The sequence below is a fragment of the Lactuca saligna genome, chromosome 5, assembly GCF_052625555.1.
Source record: "Lactuca saligna cultivar CGN05327 chromosome 5, ASM5262555v1, whole genome shotgun sequence".
Lineage (NCBI taxonomy): Eukaryota > Viridiplantae > Streptophyta > Magnoliopsida > Asterales > Asteraceae > Lactuca > Lactuca saligna.
Window position 1 is genome coordinate 260,636,574 of NC_136421.1, and position 17,247 is coordinate 260,653,820.

The 17,247-nt window shown below is 30.1% G+C and overlaps 1 protein-coding gene and 1 long non-coding RNA gene across 2 annotated transcripts; both read right to left on the bottom strand.

Annotated features, from left to right (window-relative positions):
* Positions 1 to 5,790: 5,790 nt before the first annotated feature.
* Positions 5,791 to 8,792, bottom strand: LOC144997590 (uncharacterized). The gene is made up of 3 exons (XR_013659857.1): positions 8,487 to 8,792; positions 6,553 to 6,626; positions 5,791 to 6,086 (listed from the first exon to the last, which is right to left on the bottom strand). It is a non-coding gene; the product is annotated as an uncharacterized LOC144997590 (long non-coding RNA).
* Positions 8,793 to 11,005: 2,213 nt separating this feature from the next.
* Positions 11,006 to 13,874, bottom strand: LOC145047555 (RNA demethylase ALKBH9B-like). The gene is made up of 7 exons (XM_078995850.1): positions 13,821 to 13,874; positions 13,426 to 13,691; positions 12,342 to 12,830; positions 12,170 to 12,255; positions 11,774 to 12,084; positions 11,568 to 11,639; positions 11,006 to 11,464 (listed from the first exon to the last, which is right to left on the bottom strand). The coding sequence occupies exons 2-7, from the start codon at positions 13,601 to 13,603 to the stop codon at positions 11,170 to 11,172; spliced, it is 1,431 nt and encodes a 476-aa protein (XP_078851976.1). The 5' UTR covers positions 13,604 to 13,691; positions 13,821 to 13,874; the 3' UTR covers positions 11,006 to 11,169.
* Positions 13,875 to 17,247: the final 3,373 nt, after the last annotated feature.

Sequence of the window (17,247 nt, forward strand, 5' to 3'; positions counted from 1 at the left end):
CAAAAGGGATGTAGAGCTTGGTAAGTTTTGAAATTGTTAGTATTGGAGATAAGTGTTTGTTGTATTATATTATATGGAATAAAGACATGTTTGAAAATATTAAAAACTTGAATAAAAAACTAGGTTATATGCCAAATCTTAAAATCAATGTTTTACGCAAAAGGTACGATAAATTATTTTGATAAATTATGGCCCATGCTTTTACTTATTCGATAACTTGATGATCAAAAGGCTATAGAAAAAAAAAAATTGAGCTATAGACTACAGTTTATTTTTTATAATCGAAATTCCATTATATTTAACTATCATTATGACATAAAAAGAACAACAATCGATTTTTAAATCATTTATTTGATACATCTCAACTTAGGAATAATATAACTTTATTTAAAGTTGGAAATAAAAAGAATAAGCACCAAATATAAATAAGTGCATGAAGAAACTAATGTTCGCGTGATGTAACATGTGTTATTTAAAATACTTAATGAGATTTAAACGAGTTCGGATGGTTGAGATTTTTCAAAAGTTATAGTTATAATCTACGACTACATATTATTGGAATTGCGTTGTGATTTTTAATTATAGTATTTACAATAAAACAATTCTTATCACAAAGCACAAGCATATGAAAGCAACACCACTCATAAAAATTTTGTGAGTTTATATGGAGATTTTATGTCCTGATTTTCAATCAAATTTTCGTTATATTTTTGTTTATGGTTTGATATATCGTACATCCCTCAGATTTTTGAATTAACACTTATTATTAAAAACATGTTAATTATTTGTTACTTGTTATTTCTCTGTTGTTATGTAAAAAACTTATCAGTTTATAGAATATGTTATTGTTTTCAAAATAAGAAACTAAACAATCTTATAGATTATAATATTCATTCTCATAATGTATTACTCTAGCAAACACATATAGAATTACAGACAATTTATTCCATAATGTTTTATATTTTCTTAAAGAAAAAAAGTTGAAATACTCCGATTAATTATGTCAAGTGTTAGGACTTAGGAAGTTATTTTATAAGGTCATTATAACCGGCCTTATAGCATGTTTACTCAAGTCAAAAAACAATATTTTGTTGAACTGTTTTTTCTTGTACATCTAAAGTTCTTGAACAATTGGTTTTTATTTCATATACCATTTATGAAATTATTACTGATATTTGTTTTTATTATCATCCATCACAAGCAGATGCAAAACAAATTGTAATCATTTTCTTAATGTCTTTGATTTAACTAAATGATTGAAATCTGAAATATATGCTGATGATGTATATAAATCAACCATCAAAAGCCAAAAGCAAGCACAAACAAACAATATTATTTATTCAACCGGAATTATTTTATTCTTTTTTTAAGCTGTCCAAAATACTTCGACATATTGTTATGTTATCTTTACAAACTGTAATAATAAATTACAAAAAAATTAATTCAGCTCGTAACGGAGATAGTTGACATATCGCTACGTTATCTCTACAAATTGTAAGAATAAATTACAAACAAAAAAATATTTCAACTCATAACCAAATATAGTTGACAATCTTTATGTTATCTCTATTATACTGTAATTGTAATATGAATACTATACATAAAAATACAAAATAATATATAAGATATTATCATTTTGTTACTATTGATAATAAAGATTAAAACTCAGTTATAGCAATATAAAAACACATGAAATGATGTTATATATATATATATATATATATATATATATATATATATATATATATATATATATATATATATATATATATATATATATATATAAGGTTCAGGTTCATTTGAGACCATTCTAATTTTGTGAGACCGTGAGATCAAATCTAAAAATAATTTTAAAATGCAAAATAAATGGAAAAATCCAAAAATTCTTTTTCTAAATATTATTTTCGGAACTTGAATTAACTAAAAAAAATATTAAAAAAATAAAAATAAATAAAAAAAATTCCGTTTTGTTTTTGAAAAATACGTGAAATATTCTAAATAGAATATTACACTGACATATTCTAAAAAATAATTTTAAAATGCAAAATAAATGAAAAAATCTAAAAATTCTTTTTTTAAATATTATTTTCGGAACTTGAATTAACTAAAAAAAATAAAAAATAAATAAAAATAATTCTATTTTTTTTTTTTAAATACGTGAAATATTCTAAATAGAATATTACACTGTACATATTCTAAAAATAATTTTAAAATGCAAAATAAATGGAAAAATCAAAAAATTCTTTTTTTAAATATTATTTTCGGAACATGAATTAACTAAAAAAAATAAAAAAATAATAATAATAAATTAAAAAAAAATAAAAAAAATAAAAAAAAATACGTCTCACAGTCTCACAAAATATAGGTGGTCTCAAATGAACCTAACCTTATATATAAGACAAATTGTTTATCAACCAAAATAGTACATATAATTTGATGTAACGGATATAATGGTAATAATCAAAAGAAAATTATTTATAAAGCCTACATAAACTTTTTATTGATCTAAAACAATAGTTAACAAACATAACTAATTGGAGTATATTTTAAACTATAATCATTTCAATTCAATCCTACTACAAACACTATTATTTTCCTTCTAACAAGAACGGGCCTTTAAAGACTTCTTTTGGGCTAACGTTAGGTCGACAGCCTACCTTTATGGCTTTACACCTTTTGTGGGGTTCGTTAACCTCACATCACAGAAAGAATGCAGATCACACATCAGATTTACCTTTATCAAATTATTCAAATTAATGACATCTTATATATAGCTTCATTCTAAAAATGTATTTTGGTAAGATAATGTTTAATAATGCTATGATATTATCTTAAATTTACCAAAAACATTAATTAAAATATATTATAAAAATAACAAAGCAAGCCATCAACCCCAATACACCAAAAGAAAATGTAAAGGCTCTCTTAAATATTATTCCAGAAACATTAAAAGATATTTTCCTTTTACACGAAAATTAATATATCGATATAAGTCAATACACATTAATAGAATACTAGAAGAAGACAATTGAACAGGACAAGATGAGACAATCAAGCCTGACGAGTCTTGGTCGACCAATGCATGGCTAAGCATAGTCATTATGCACCTACTTGCACGTCAAGCTAAAGTGCAAAGGGCCAAAACCCATGAATTTCATTGTCTATATATTTTGTCTTAAAGGAAATGGTCAATGGCCTAACGGTAATGAAGTCCAGGGTCGGTCCTGACGGTGGGCAATCCGGGCGATTGTCCAGGACCCACGTCTTCAAGGGGTCCAAAATTTATAGGTTATGTAGTATATATATATAAAATATATATATATATATATTACCTAAATGATTTTCAGGATCTAAAGCTGTTTAAACTCAAACTAGCTTAAAACATAAACAATTTGGCTTGATTGTTATTGCTAATTGAACGTGTTTATAGTGAAAAATAAATAATATTTTTTTGAATCTTTATTATATTTGTCTTTAAGGGGTCATTTTTTTTCTTTTCGCCCCGGACCCCATATACGTTTGGATCGACCCTGTAATGAACGAATCTTTTATATGAGAGGTCATAAGTTCAAGTTTTGTTGGAGATATAGGTGGTTATTTAGGAATAGTTTAGTTAGTTTGTAATTGAAAAAAACAAAAAAATCATCTTGTGTTAAAACGTAAAAGGTGATGCTCCCGTTAAATAGAACTGCGTAATGTCTAACCATCAAAGTCATAAAATAATAAACATGTATCACAGCACACTCTAAGGTCATAAAATATATAGATGTATGAAGTCTGTTGTGTTTTTTAAACATAAATTATAATTAAACTGTTAAATAATAGTATCTAAATATAAAATTAAAGATATATTAAATCTAAATGGGTTGTGGTTGAAAACATGTTGACAATTTTTATGTGGATTGACCACTTAAATTAAATGGGTTGAAAATATCAACCCAACCAATTAATTTTGGGTTTTGTTGGCAGATTGGATTGCTTTTGTTGGCTCTATCTGAAATCGTGTAGCCCAAGTAGATTTGGAAAATGTGTCGTGTAATGTCAAGATCTTAAACGAGTTGAGAATGTTTGATCCTAATCTGATCCATTTAAGTATTGTGTCGTGTCATGTCAACTCATTTATTTTCGTGCCGGATTTTGGGTTAAGATTTAGACCTTGTAAATATGTTGTGCCATACCGGATTAAAACATTTTACATGTTGGAAAGCAAGAGACAGGGAGACAAAAAGGAAAAAGTAAAACACTTGAGTTGGGAAGTGGAATCGCAAAATTCATAATTAGTTTACAAGTATACCTGACAACGGAGCGGGTTTTGACCCTGATTTGCTCTAAACCCGTGCAAAATTATGGGTTTTGATCATATTTTATGATTTGTTTACCCGTTAACCATTTTTTAAAAAAGGGTCGGGTATTGATCACTATCAATCTGATCCGTTTATGAAGCGCCCCGTCTAAAATTTTAAAATATAAAGTTATTATTTATAAGTTATATATTTATCACCAAAACAATGTTTTGTACAGGACTCGAGGAGTTTGATCATTACATTTCCACTTCCCAATTCCTAATGGCCGAATTTCAATCAACTCTCAATACAAATAAATATGTGAAATTAGTATTACAGTCACAGTTAACAACCAAGAACAAGAAGAAAATAATTCAATATATCTCGTTTCGTAGAAGGGTTTTTTGCAATCGACATTCCACAATCAACTTTGTTTTCTAAAATTTTAATATAATTGATTAATGTCATCTTCTTTACTCTAATTGTGTGTTATTGAAATTGACTTATTAAAATTGTGACCTATTGAAATCGTTTGTTGCTGCCTTACTGGGTACCAATCTTATGTTACTGTGCCAAAATTATGACTTAAAATCGGGAGACTTATTGAAATCGTGCCTTACTGAAATCATGTGTTATTGAAATTTACTTCAATTGTGTGTCATTTTCTCATGCATGTTTTCAATAGTAGACATTTGTTTTGTTTTGGAAATGTTATTTATTAAGCTATAATTGAAGCTTGTTTTGGAATGAATGTTGTATGGTTTTAGATATTCATGTTATATGTGTTGTAATGCATAATTATAGTATAATCTCAATATTGTAAAATAGGTTGGGTAAAAGTGTTGAAAATCCGGTGATCTAGTAGGTAATGGTATGAATTTAATTATTCAAAACCATGCGAGTTACGGGTCAGGTTTAAATCAACATTTGAAAATTGTTTAATGGGTTTGGATCAAGGTTGATCCGCTCCAAACCCGCTCCATTTCCAGATCTATTTACAATGCAAAATGGAAATAGTTAGAGTTGGGATGGAAAGGGGAAAGGTTATGAGAAGGAGTAAAATTAAGTGACTTTAAAAGTTTCAAACACTTTCATTAATATACATTACAATAGCTATTTAACATCATAACTGTTAAAAATAGATTACCATAACCAATAACCAAACATTATTTTTTCATTCCTGGTGCACCCTTATCTTTTCATTTGCGAAAAAACATTAAATAGTATTAATTTTTATGTTTGATTGAAAAAAAAAAAGTTGACTTACTAAAGTACAATGCTATTTGTTCCAAAAACTTACAATACATAGGGATAAATATACATTTAGTGATGTGTCTATTATACTATCCTACTTTCAAAGTACACAATTATTATTGTTATTTTTTTTTTTTTTTGAGAATTTTAAACTTCAATAAAATGCAAGAAAAAAAAAAAAAAAAAAAAAAACGATTGTAGTTAATAACTTAGTAAAATTTTGTAGATAAATAACAAATAACATTCCTTAAAAAAGATATAAAACACATCAATTAATAAATACACATTGAAAATTGGGAAATAAATACAATGGACAAAACAATATCATAAAACACATTAAAAATAATTTGAAGTCAACTAAGAACATCATTAATTATTAGTTGTTCATCGCACCTTTTCCTCCAACACACACCCACCCAGAATAACAAAAAAGCAAAGATGAATGTGGGATATTAATAAGAAATTCAAAATATTTTCAACATGATAGAATTAAAGAATTTAAAAAATGCATGCTTTAAGATGCTCTTTCCATGTTTAGATGTCATTGTCCTGTTCCACCATAAGCTAAAGAACTTAACTAAAATTTTAAAATCAAACCACATATAAATGCCAAAGCATTATTCTTGAAAATAATAGATGTTTTCCATAAAAAAAAATGATTATAAAATTACAGTTTTAAAAATCAAAAGATCTAAAATTCCATCTAGAAATATAGAAGCAAAGCCCAATTTTATTTTATTTTTAAATCGTTAGGGAAAATTAAATGTTCAATTGATGAAATATATAAGCTAGTTCTATTTTTAAGTGTATCATATAATGTAAAGAAATATAAATATGTTGCTATTTGGGTTACATATTGCTATTATCAGTCAAAATGGAAGTATGTTGCCATTATGGGTAAGTAAAAGTGTATGTATTTTTATTATAAATAAAAAAACATACATGGATTATATTGGTAAAAAGAATAAAATGATATAAATAAAAAATATATAAAAGAAAATTGATTAAAACTTACAAGTGGGTCATCATCACGGCCATTGGCTCCAAGAAGTTGGGAGTTAGGTCTATTGAGAACTCACGCATGCATACCTAGGAGAACATAATGAGCTTTGTAATTAAAAACAATTTATCAAATTAATAAAATCAAATTCCAAATTTTAGATGTAGAATACCATTTGATTTGTAAATCTGTATATTGTGGTCATTGCAATATATATATATATATATATATATATATATATATATATATATATATATATATAAACCAACCAACTATTAAAACGTGTCGAATTTGAACTGAATTGAATAATTTTTTTATAGAAAAATGTTTCAAAACAAACAGCTAAAAGTTTAGGGATTGAACTGGTCAATTGCATTTTTTTTAGAAAAAATGGTAAAACCAAACGACTAAAATTCTTGGAATTGAACCAGAACGTTTTGAACCATGGAAAATGGGGATTCTACCCATTTGCAAAAAAATAAAAATAAAAAACACTTCACAAGGTAAAAACCTTATGAAAATCGGGATAAAACCGATAAGCATTGCAATTTTATAAGGAAAAATGCTAAATCAAAACCAATTATATGCTTTTGATTTCCATATTTTATGAATATCATAACTGCATTCCAACACCTTCCATATATGATAATTTCCAAACTGCCATTTAGTTAAGTTGGAGAGAAAAAACCAATTCTTAACATCCAAATTCCAAGGGTCAAACCTGTTGCTTTTTAAGAAAGAATAGTCTTCAAGATTTATGATTAAAAAACTCCAAATGGTCCTACTACGCTTCCCATTAAAATTCATTTTCTTATTTTTCTTTTCCTTTTACCATTGATAATCCATTCAAGAACAGGAGGACCAAAAAAGTAATGAAATCTTCCCCCCCTCCTTGGCCAATGAAAATCCAATCAAAGAGATACCGACTTCCAAAAAAAAATTCCTTAATTTTCCATTTTTGACATAAATACCCTTCAATCAAAATTTCATTATATCATTTCTTGAAGAAATCGATCCAATACAGATTTAATTGTTGGACCAAGCCATTCAAACTCCAAGTATTCAAAAATAATAATAAAATGTTTGAAAGTTAACCAAAACAGATTTTGACCAAATTGCCCTTTCATCCTTAAAATAAAAGTATTATGTTGCATTAGTCCAAAAAAGATTAAAAGATGAATCGCATCTTTTTGCCGTACAGATTCACCTGCAAAATATTTATCACGCCTAATTTCATTTTCGAATGGAATTTGATTGAATAATAGAGGTTAAGAAGGGTGGTCTCCTACTTTTGGTGAAGTGGTCCATTTTTTTCTATTCGAAAACTTATGAATCATGATTATTTGCAAAAAATCGACATGATACTTCGACATGTAAGTGTGGATGTTACCAAAAAAAACAATGAATGAAAGTTGATAAGTTCAAACAACAACCACACAGATGTAGGACGATCAATAAAACAGAGATTCAAAATGAATTTAACAAATCCATATTGAAACTTACGAGTTATAGAATTGTCAAATTGGAAGAATTTGACTATTGCTCCAAATTAAACAAAATCAGCAGGCCAACATCATGTATAACCAAATTTTCCTTTTCAATGGTGTGAAAAAAAAGGTTGGGGTCTAGGTAGGGTTGCTTCCCTTAATTTCAAAAGTAACAATCACTATAAAATCTGTGTGTGCCTCTATAGAATCAAGTATGCAACTTCTAACATAGTTCATTATGAGAAGTAGTGTGTTCCACCTAGAACTTTGTAGAAAGTTTGAGGGTAAAAAGTAAATCCTAATCTAGAATAGACTATAAACACATAATTTGGTTTACTAAGCTTTTCAGGGGGTTATACTCTGGTATAGGAACACAAAGTTGAGAATAATGCGATTTCTCTTTGTTGCATTCCATCATAACAATCGAAAAATATGACTTTATTGAAAGCAAGAACTACTTACCAATTGCGAGATAATAAAGATAAAAACAACGTCTAGGGTTTTTCGCTTTTTTGGTTCTCAGAGAGAATGGAGAAGATACGACGTCGTGGAGAGACAATGTAGAACCTATACACAAATCGACGGAAACATGAACCAGAAAATATGGAAACAGAGAGCTAGGACGATGGAGTCAGAGCCATGGTTAAGAGGAGATTGGAGAGGCAGGGCACTGGAATAACATAGTAGTAGCAGTGGAAGCACGAATCAAAGGGTTTGTCATTTGTGTTCATGGTTTGAGAGAGAAAATTACAGATTAACTTATATGGTTGCTTAGCCATTTAAAATATGGAAAGTTAGAAACCCATAATTTCATATCATTTTACAGAGTACAACATTTATGGCAATTGTTTTAATTTTATTTGAAATATATGGATTCATTATCGCATACTAATTTTTTTAGATGGAAAAAAAACATGTCAGCAGAAAGATCCAAATGTGGAAAAATTACTATGGAAAAGCAATTAAGGGTCATTATTTCTTCATTTTAGAATTTAGGTTTCTCTTTTAATAATTATTAAGATTCACAATTTAATGACAAAGATATACATTCACAATCATATTCTTAACTTAAAACTTATTTATACCTTTAGATTTATATACTAGTGCTTCTTTTAAAGTTTATTTACACAAATATTCATAATTTAAGTTTTACATACTTTATTAAAAATTAAATAAAATCATATATGTGTATAATGTTTCTTCTATCTTACATTTCAGAAGCAAACAAAAAATTTATAATAAAAAAATTACAGTTTAATATCAGTCAATTCATTCATATATTAATACAATTAATTTACAGTTTAATATAAAAAAATCACAATTTAATATAGTCAATTCACAATTTAATACAGTCAATTCATGGTTTAAAACACAAAATAACAACTTAATACAGGAAATTTACAGCTTAATGCAATCAATTCACAGTTTAAAACACAAAAATAAACAACTTAATACATAAAATTCACAGTTTAATACAAAAAAGTATTCATTTATAACAATATTATCAACTTAAAACTTTTAATAGAGTCAATTCACGGTTTAATATACGAAATTCACAGCTTAATACAATTAATTCATAGTTTAATATACAAATTTCATAGCTTAATATAGTCAATTTATAATTTAAACGAAAATTTTACAACTTAATGCATTTAATTCACAATTTTAAGCATAAATATAATAGCTTAATACACAAAATTCAAAGTTTAATACAATAAAATTACAGTTTAATACACAAAAAATATGCATTCACGACTAAATTCACAGTTGAATAACTTACTGAATTTCATTGAGGCATTTCATTAAACACCTTGTGTGCATATTTTTTCATAACTTCCTTTTGTGAACACCATCAATGTGAACCCTATACACACCAGATCTAAATTGAAAATGCACAAACAAATCAGATCTAATGTCGATTTGGTGGTTGTTTGACCAGAGATAAGAGATGGAGATGAAGAGAAGGAGGCAACACATAGCAAATTTGGTACAAATCCGACAAACATTTTGTCGGTGATGGAACAGATCAGAGAAAAAAAACAAGTTCAAGAGTTTTTGAAACAAAATGAGTTAAAGATTAGCACCTGTAGGTTGAGATGATGATTGTGATTTCTAATTTGTGATACTCCGACGATGACACCAACGGTGGGAGAACAGATATCATGTAGATCCAACGAGGAAATTATGAAATAGAAAGAAAAACCTTTGTAAAATAACACTAAATTCTTAGATCTACATCAGATCTGATCATATCCGGTGTGAATGAAGATACAGGCGATCTTCACTGGAGGTAGTTGGACATCTAGAGGTGAAAGAGCTTCATGCTCCCTCAGATTTGTTATTCCGGCGAAACGAATCAGAAAGTTTTTCTCGTGCTTCATCAGATGTGAAACGTCGGAGATCTGGAGAAGAAGCAGATTCAGACTTCAAAATAGAGTGTAGTGTTTTCTAGGTGTTCCGACGAAGAAAAGTGGCTGATGAAAGGCCATTGTTGGTGTTAGTGAGATAGATGACGGTGGAAGGAGGTTGTGCACAGTCGTGATGGCAGATCGAAAGGCGGAGGCTCTAGATCCGAAAGAAAAGGTTCTAGATCTGAAGGAGAAGGCTCTAGATCTGAAAGCAACAACTCCAGATCTGAAGATCGTGTTGAACAACAACAATGGTTCCGGCGGTGGTGTCAGTAAATTAGCATTTTCATATCACTTTTGTAACAAAAATGTATCACAAGAACCAAATATGCAAGAAACTAAAACCACAACCAAAAAATATATAAACATTTCCATACGATTTTGACATGGAAAAAGGTAAATCAAGACCCTATCCAGAGTCTTGTATATCCTTTATATAGCATTTTGGGTCTAAATCAAAACAAACCAGGCAACAAAGATTTATTAATTTGTTAATTGATCAAGTAGTTGGTGCGGATAAAAATATGATGAGAACATGCACATCCATAGGTAATCAAGTAAACCGAGTCAAACTAAACACCCACAATAACCCTTGATTATTCCATTAGTCTATACTTTCGAACATAGAATTATATGAGTTAGCCTCCCTCCCCAATTCAAGTATTATTGTAACAAATACAACACAATAAATAATGAGCTTAAACAGACACTACCTAAAAAATAAAAAAATAAAAACCTCAAGCCTTGGAAACATTCTTGTTAGAACGCCTTTGTAGAGCTAATCCTAAAGGCGGGAAATCGTTTTCTCCACCAACAAAAGCCGGAGCCTTGGGTTTTGAAACAGCACGAGGAGGTGGAGAAGGCGGAGATGTTTCTTCCGTTTGTGATAAAACTGATGATGATGATGATGATGATGATGATGATGGTGCTTTCAGAGAAAGAGAAAGAGGTCGAACACCGTGTAGCTCAGGATCCGCTACATATCCATATGGAATCTTCCTCTCATCCATTTTCCTAAAAGTAATCGAAATCCTGCAATCAATCAATCCAACCAAAAAATGCAAATTCGGTTATGAATCGAGTTTAATCAAGTAATCAACATTGGAACTGAAACTCCCACACTGCGACTACATACCTTTTGGCCGGGACAGCAGGGACGCAATGTTTCGCCACATCAGCACCGTTACCTTTCAATATAAGCACCGATCTGGATTAAGAAAAAGTTCAAAAATCACATCATTGTTTTTTGGCATATAATATAATATATTAATCTAATAACAATAAAGAAAAAGAAAAAGGATATGTTATGATGTTATTCAGTTATTGTATTTGTATTTGTACCCGACAGGTAAGGGTATCGAAACGGGGCCCGTGAATTCTCCGGGACCCACAATCTTGAGGCTTGAGCCGAATAATATGTTGCATTCGGTCAAGAATGATGCGGTGCAAAATGGTCTAACAAAGTCATGGTGATCGATATGTGGAGGAATGCAATCGCCTTCTTCGTATATATTCACAATGCAACTATTGGGGATGCATGTTGGAGGGAGAACATGCCACCTAACCATTCTTTTTATCATTTGTTTGAATACTTGAGGAAGAGGGTCCACTTCTTCTTCTCTAATTATTCCCGGAGGGTTTCCATTTTTATCCTGAAAAAATATAACAAAAACTCAATAAAGATAACTAAACTACATACATATGTAGAAAGTAAAAAAATATTTAAAATTTACACACCACTGCGTAATTATAGCAACAGCCAAATTGAATTGTAATGCGCCCTTTGCCTCGCATCCACTTTGTAGGTTGGGTATATGTTCGTGCTGAAAATATTACATCCAATTTTATATATTTTAGCTTTTTAAATATACAATTTATGAAGAAAAATGAAGAAAGGAAGAATATGAACCTCTAAGGCGACCCTTTTGGCCTAAACGCTGAAACTCGTAAACAGATTCAACAATCTTTTTTTGCTCCTCGGGATTAAAGACTTGAGTGTGGAGTTCAAGCCCTTGAAGAATATTCATGTTCTTCCCATAAACCCTCTCAAAGTGTACAAAGTTGATCTTCCTTCCAATATTTCTAAACCTTGCCATTTCTTTCTGCTCATCAGAGTGTAAGTCATCATCTTCCATAGATGAGAATCCATGTATTCCATCGTCTAATGATTTACCAGATTTTGATTGTGTTGATGAAGACAGGTGTTTGTTGTTCACTGAGAACTTGTTAGAAAAGTGTTTCTGGTTTCTTGAGTGAATGTTTTCTGGGGTTTTATATGAGTCACTCTTGCTTGAAGATTCTTGAATACTTGTGGTGTAAGATTCTATATATTTATCAGGAGTATTGTTTAAGATGGTGGACTCTGGACTTGATATTGATAGTTTTTTTGTGCGTTTTCCTGTCAAAATAAATTGGGAATTTAGATTGTGTTTCAACTTTTGAATAGATAAAAGGTTATATGAAGAAGGATAGATAGTTATATTAATGTACAAAATGATAAAAGGTATGAGCTTTTTTGTCACAAAAGCTTAACAAGATCGATTAAGGGTTTGGATTTGGAAAGCAATAAGTATAATTCAAATAATGCTACTATAGTTGCACAGTAAAGCAACTAGATATTAACCAAGAAGGAACATGATGATAAGATTTCGACATTAATTTGCTGCTAATATAACATAAGAGCATTATATATCGAAATACCTATTATGAACTTTAATGTAGTCGGAAAAAACACTCAAAAAACTCATAACCATTTTAGATTTGAAACAAATATGTTGATATTGACATTAGTTAGGTTGTTTTTATGGGATTCTGGGTAAACGGAAATCTCTGGAACCCTAATTGCAGATTGTAACGAATGAATAGACATTGAAGCTTTCTTCGGTCAAAGTTAAATAAATCGAATGATTAATCCACGTACAAATACGCATTCAATAACAACTTAATTGTAATTCTTTAAAGCGAAATTCGACAAAGAGGAACTCGAAACTTACGGTTAGCAATGGATTGCACTCGGGCATGCAAATTAACCTTGCAACGATCGCAAAAAGTTTGAGACAATACCTCCTCGATTTCTTCACGTTCTAATCCCTTCAAAATTGTCAACCAATCCTCTTTCACACTCATCTCCTCCGGCTTCGACAACTCTACGCCGAAACTTATCCCGTTCATCCTTCACGCCCAGCTCCGATGATATAGTAAAATTAAACCCTGTAAACTCTTCTGACTGAAGGCGAGGAAGAAAAGCCCTAGAATGAAACTACAATCAGACGAAATCTTAGCAAAAAGAGATCGTAGATGGCGATTGTATAGAAGATAATGTGAATATCAGACAGGAAATCGAGCGCATCTAGATTCTAGCAAATCTGTGAGCTGAATAGGATATCACCTTGCCGAACAAGGTACACTTTCCGAACTGCGGAACTGCATCCCTAATCCCTTGCGCTGCGAAATATCATTTTATATATCCGTTTATTCCACAAAACATATAAATATAAACCAGCCATTTACCCGCGCCAAGCGACGGATGCGTATAGTTTTTTCAACAATTATTTCTATTATTTCTATTAGTAAGTTTAAAAAAAATAAGTATTTAATTTGGTGGTAAAGCAAATCAAGTGTTTTTTCTTCATGGCTTGTTTTTACATAAATTACATTTATATTATTATTTTTTAGTTTGTTTCTATTAATAATCATTTCACGATTTTACCATGTTTATTTGGTAACTATTTCAACCTATATTTAGATTGATTTGGTTAAATTTGTCAGGTTAAAAAGCATAAGGGTAGAACCATCATGAATTGTTAAAACCTTAAAAACTGTTAAAAGTCTTAATCTGTCAAGTGTAAAGGGGTATTTTTGTCAATCTTCTTGTGTTGTAGGTTTAAACAGTTAAAATCTTTTAAAAAGCATCAAGGGTAGAATGGTCAATCTTTTAGTTTAAAATGTCAAACTCAACATTGATCTCCTGTTGTATTTGTAACTTTCTTGTTTTTATATCAAAAAACTTACAAAAATTAAGGCATATTCATAAAATATGATGAGAGCACAACTAAATTCAGAAACTGGTCAAAATCAGTAATAGATGAAACTTGAAGACATCACATTCAAACAACTCCATTTGTGTTTCGTATGATCCAATAATTCATATAGGTGTAAATAGAACAAGATTAATTTGACAGCAAAAGTCCTTTCTTTTTGTTTTGTCTTTTGGAAACACCACGTGAAGCTTTAAGAACACCAAATTGCCAATATCAACACCACCACAATATTTATTTCTATTGTCTTTTGTTTTGACAGCAATACTTTCAACATTGACTTTTTTTCTTATTCTTTTTTCTTTTGGGGTAAACAACAGAAGTTTTTTTTTTGTAACCTATGAACATCAAGATCACCCCATTTCTTTTACTCTCGAATTCTCAAACTCAAGTTATAAAAATTATGATGTTGTACTTTTTATCAAACTTACTTTTAGTTTGATGGACTTCAATATCAGACATCTTGATCCCTTTTCAATTTGACCATCATTAAGCTCTACAATGAAAACAAAACCTTTGTAAGGATAGAAGCAAGAAATTAAAAAGCACTTGCCCAAGGGTTAATAAATCTTATACAAGACATAATTAGATGGGAAAAAAACCCGATAAATAACCCAATACGATAGGACAAAACACAGTATAGTAATTATAATTTAACCAACCAACAAACCAATTATACAGTTTCATAACATGAATCAAACAACAATAAAACAATTGATTGATGCCAAAGGAAAGAAATACACTACCTTTGAGTACCAATAAAACAATGGATTTGGGACTTGTAAAGACAAACCCACACACACACACACACTGTTAAACAAAAACACCACCACATTACCCTTCATATATCAACTTATAAGGTCCAGAGCTTCTGAAGCCATGTTTGCAAGACTTGGTTCACACACAAATTTTCGAATTGTATAGAAACGATATGTACCATTAAACCTACAAAAAGAAAAAATTATTTTGTAGATCTAACAAATTCATCAGTCTTTTTTCGAAAAAAAAAAATCATCATAGTCAAAAGAAAAGGAGCTATCCCCATCATGTTCAAGAAACCCATGAAACTGATCCGGTTGGTGTTGGTTGTGAAAGATTTGACCACATAATCAATCATAGGGTTTGGTTAGAAAAAGAGGAGACGGAGAAACTTGTTCTTGATGAAAACCCCAAAATCAAACCAAGCCATGTTCATTGAAAATCCTTAAAATCGTTTATCTTTTGGTTCATTAGATAAGCGAGAGTAGGTAGTGACTAAAAATGACAAAATCACATACGATCAGATCTAAAACCTAAAATCGGTTAACAATAAGTAAAGTAATCATCAAATAAACACAAGTTTGAAATTATTAGCAAAAAGTACCTCATTGGTTTTTAAACCGGTACCAAGAAATCTTGGTCAACTGGCGAGAGAGAACATGGACTCTCCTTTCCCTTCAAGCCCAAGAATAGAGATGAAAACGAAATATTATTTGTAATTTCTTCAATATAATAGATCAAAGGGAAATCTAGTTGCGATTTCTTCAATATAAGAGATAAAAAAGAAGTTTTACCTGAGATTTGTACAAAGAATAGAGGTGGTAATGTGGTTCTTTTAGAGACATAGATCGAGTGAGATAGAGATGAGAGATGGTATGCTTCAGTTTGCCTTAAAGAAAAAATATAAAATTGGTAAATAAACAGACCTGATGAACCAAACGCAAAAATGATTTCTTCTTGATCACGGTGGAGGTTTAGGCGATAACCATTGAGAGGCTACGATCACTGATGAAGAGGACGCCGACATGAAACCCAGATTCAAGATGGTGGTGGTAACAGATGCGTAAGAAGGATTACGGTAAATGAGGTAATTGTGATTTAGGGTTTCTCAATGAAGATGACTGATTTAGGGTTTTAGAGAGAGATTGTGACGTCTACGAATAAAAAATATTGTTTAATTCCAAAGTAATTTTGTAAATGGATTCATGAGTAGTTGTATTGGATGATAAATTGTACATCAGGTAATAGGTATTGTCCTCTTAAATTTCAAGAAACAAACAATATGTTTAATAATATAGTAAAGATTATCTTTTAATACAAATTTTCAGAACAGCTTATTAATTTTTTAGCTTTTTAAAAAGCCATAAAAAAAAGTATTTGTGTATTTAAAAAACACTTTTTAAAATATTTTTTTGGATATAAAAAAGTAAAATTTTCAAAAAGCTGGAAAATCCTAATTTTTTAGCATTTTAACTATTTTACTTTTGAAAAGCAGTTTTTTCTATCCAAACATTTTTTTTTAAAAACAGTGTTTCCTAAAAATCATAAGCTAATAAACATTTTTTCTTAAAATTCAAACGAATTTAAAAATTTTAAAACATTTCAAACCATTAAAAATCATTACAACTTTATTCTCAAAATGTATAATATCATAGTTTTCCCAGAGACATAGGTAAAGCATGAGGAGCTGTACGATCACGCATTTGTCTTCCCGCGGTCATCAGAAGTACCTGAAACAAAATCAACAACTGTAAGCCTGAAGCTTAGTAAGTTTCCCCAAAATACCAACGTTATACATATATAACCATATCGTATAAACATATAAGAAAACAACAAACAACATATATAATGAGCCATCAGTCTGACTGGACCGACTCCCGGTCCTCAGCCTATCTGGACCGCTCATTGAGCCATCGATACGTCTGGACCCCCCCCCCCCCCCCCCGGCCTTCAGCCTATCCGAACCGCTCGCTAGGCCTTCGACCTGACTAGATTTGCCCAGCCCGGGCCTGCAGTCTA

Excerpts from the sequence above, each read along its gene's own strand:
- LOC145047555 (XM_078995850.1), bottom strand. The coding sequence starts at position 13,603 with ATGAACGGGATAAGTTTCGGCGTAGAGTTGTCGAAGCCGGAGGAGATG. Across the intron at positions 12,085-12,169 it reads GTTGCTATAATTACGCAGTG|GATAAAAATGGAAACCCTCC; the intron begins GTGTGTAAATTT and ends ATATTTTTTCAG. Across the intron at positions 11,465-11,567 it reads CCTGCTGTCCCGGCCAAAAG|GATTTCGATTACTTTTAGGA; the intron begins GTATGTAGTCGC and ends GATTGATTGCAG.